We start from the raw sequence: 2,619 nt of genomic DNA, 5'->3' as shown, positions 1-2,619 counted from the left end.
TTTTTTTAACCTGGGGGCCCCCCCCTATTTTTTTTTTTTTTTTTTTTTTTTTTAGAGGAAATGCCCTTCTAAAGTTCTTTTTTTAAATAGTTAAAATGGACATTATGAAAGGGTTGACAAGGCTTGGCTCTTACTTTTTCATGCCCTGCATACCCGTACTCCCAAGGGTCTTACGAAAACTTTCGAGGAGCAGGCACAAGTCATTGTCATAGCTCCTTGGTGGCCCAAGAGAGCATGGTTTACTGAGCTTCAGTACGAACTGTTCTCCCACGCAGTTCCAGGGACCAATTCTGCATTCAGCAGTAGAAATACTCAGATCAAGTAAGACGTTTGTTGGAGACCTCTTTTCCAAGATCTCCTGCTCAAAGTTATCTCCACCCTTCAACAGGAAACGTAGGGACTTCAAAAATTTGAGGTCATAGGCTTTACACACCTTCCACTTAGTAGGTCATAATTGACATCTTTATTTTGTAAAACGGCTAACTAGTGGCAGATAAAACAGGCGAGAGGGAGCATTGGGGTGGGGATGCCATTACGCAACCAGCTTCTGGAAAAGAATAAAAAGTAGTTCCTACAGAGAACTTCTTTTAAGGAAATAATCACATCACTTCCCTCAAGATGGCAGCACCCAATTCAACAACTCCCACTAAGCCTGAGAACTAGTAATGGAACAAACACTGCAAGACAGCACAGTGATAACAAAATAGGAATAAAGCACAATGTAACATTTGCTAGTATGCAAAAAAATGTTAGCATAACAAAAAAAACAAAAATACTTTAGTTCTGATCCAACAAGACTTGCACTGAGGAAGCACTAAAGTGATAGAGGCACTTTCCAAGTGTGCAACATTCAGCTGCCCTGCCAGGCAGAAAATAAAAACCAAAAATAGCACAAATAGCAAAAGCCTTTTAGGGCCCTTTCACACAATACCACACACAAAAACTCACCGCAATGCATCAAAAATGCAGTAACATTCATTCTCAAGCACCTTGCATTGTTTTGCGTGCTGGCGTGTGTTTTAATGTCATTCATTGCCAAACATTTTTCAGTCCTATATCCTGAAAGTGTCAAAATAATTTACCACTTTTTTTTCTTTCCTTCAGTAGCTGTGCATTGAGATCACATGCGCATTGTGTTTAAATGCATACATACTATGCATTTTAACACCACTTGCTACAATGCATATCACAGCATTGTGATGTGAAGAAAGCACATGGAAAACCACTGGTTTCTATGTGCCCTTGTAATGACCTGTGTTGATCAGGTATGGAAAAACTAGGTTACTGCACATGGTGTGAATGAACCCTTACAACCCTAAAGAGGATTATTTCTTAGAAGTGTATGTATGGAAAATGTCTGTGTTGCAACACAAAGTAGAGTGGTACCTCTGTTCATGAACGCTTCTGTTCGCAAACAGGAAGTCCAGCAAAATTTTGCTTCTGTTAGCGAACTCCACATCGGGTGACTAACACAACCGCAGCCATCTTCCCTGCTCTGACACGACCTCTAGTCGAGATCGCGGTCTGATCACAGTTTGATTCGGTTTGCAACCAATTCAGTTCACGACCAGAATTGTGGAATGAATTAAGTTCGTGAACCGAGGTACCACTGTAATATTTTCTACTGGGGGTTACAGAATCAAAAAAAGGGGCACCTGGACTTTACTCATTTTCCTTGAAGTCTCCTGGCAAACTTCCACAAATAGAACAAAATGATCACTAAAAGCCAATAAATCACCAGGGCAAGTAGACAGTAGTGAATGGGAGCAGCTGACAGAGGAAGGGAAAAGAATAAAATCTTAAACTTACAGTTTTTCGTTCTCTCTTTGGAGGCGCTGCCTGATTAATCATCACCTGGGCACCGGGCACCCCTGGAGGAAATTGCTGCTGCGCAGGATAATATGCTCCGGCTGAATAAAGAAGTCATTACAGTAAGAAACATACCATAAAATAATCCTGTTATTTGGGAGCAGAATGCACGTCAATCTATTACTAAACTTTAAACTAGGAATTCCCTACTCTGGTCCTTAAGGGCCGAGACCCTTGCAGATTTTTGCTCTTCTAAAAACTTACAGACAGCAGTAAATGAAGGTGCGGTTCACAAGTAAAATGACTGCCTATTCCAAAACCCAGGCCTGCATGCAGTCCTTGAAGGCTAGCGTTAGACATACCTGATCTGGTATAATGTTACAAAATCTACTGCTTTAACCACTTGCCGGCCGGCCGTTGTAAAAAAACAGACTCGTTGTAAAAAGACCGGCTCGGAGGGCGTCAGGAGGAAGAGGAAGGGAGCTCAGCTCTTTGCTGATCTCCCTCCGGGCTGTGAATGCAGAAGTGATGTGTGTTACATCACTTCCGCATTCACCTGTCAGTCATCTGAAAAGAAGCCAGAAGTCACCTGTCAGCCAGAGAAAAGAAGCTGATGAAGCAGATCTCTGCTTCATCAGCTTCTTTTGGGGTCCACAGGTGACATTAGGGGTCCGAGGGACCCCTGTCTCCATAAAGAGGACCTGTCAGTGTGCCTTTGCTATTATATAGGGGGATTGTTATCCCCCTATATAATAGCAATAACAATAGGTGCAAAATATATATATATATATATAAATATATATATATAAA

The 2,619-nt window shown here is 41.6% G+C and overlaps 1 protein-coding gene across 1 annotated transcript in view; it reads right to left on the bottom strand.

Moving 5' to 3' along the window:
* EIF4G1 (eukaryotic translation initiation factor 4 gamma 1) overlaps positions 1–2,619 on the bottom strand; it is a 68,361-nt gene that overhangs the window by 26,509 nt on the left and 39,233 nt on the right. Inside the window, exon 8 of the mRNA XM_018575032.1 lies at positions 1,810–1,910. Within this exon, the coding sequence (XP_018430534.1) occupies positions 1,810–1,910 (101 nt within the window). The remainder of the gene's footprint in view (positions 1–1,809; positions 1,911–2,619) is intronic.

The sequence above is a fragment of the Nanorana parkeri genome, unplaced genomic scaffold (genome assembly GCF_000935625.1).
Source record: "Nanorana parkeri isolate BGI_ZX_2015 unplaced genomic scaffold, ASM93562v1 scaffold51, whole genome shotgun sequence".
NCBI classification, from domain to species: Eukaryota; Metazoa; Chordata; class Amphibia; order Anura; family Dicroglossidae; genus Nanorana; species Nanorana parkeri.
Note: the sequence above shows the minus strand (reverse complement) of the source record. Positions and strands in the feature narration are given on the sequence as shown.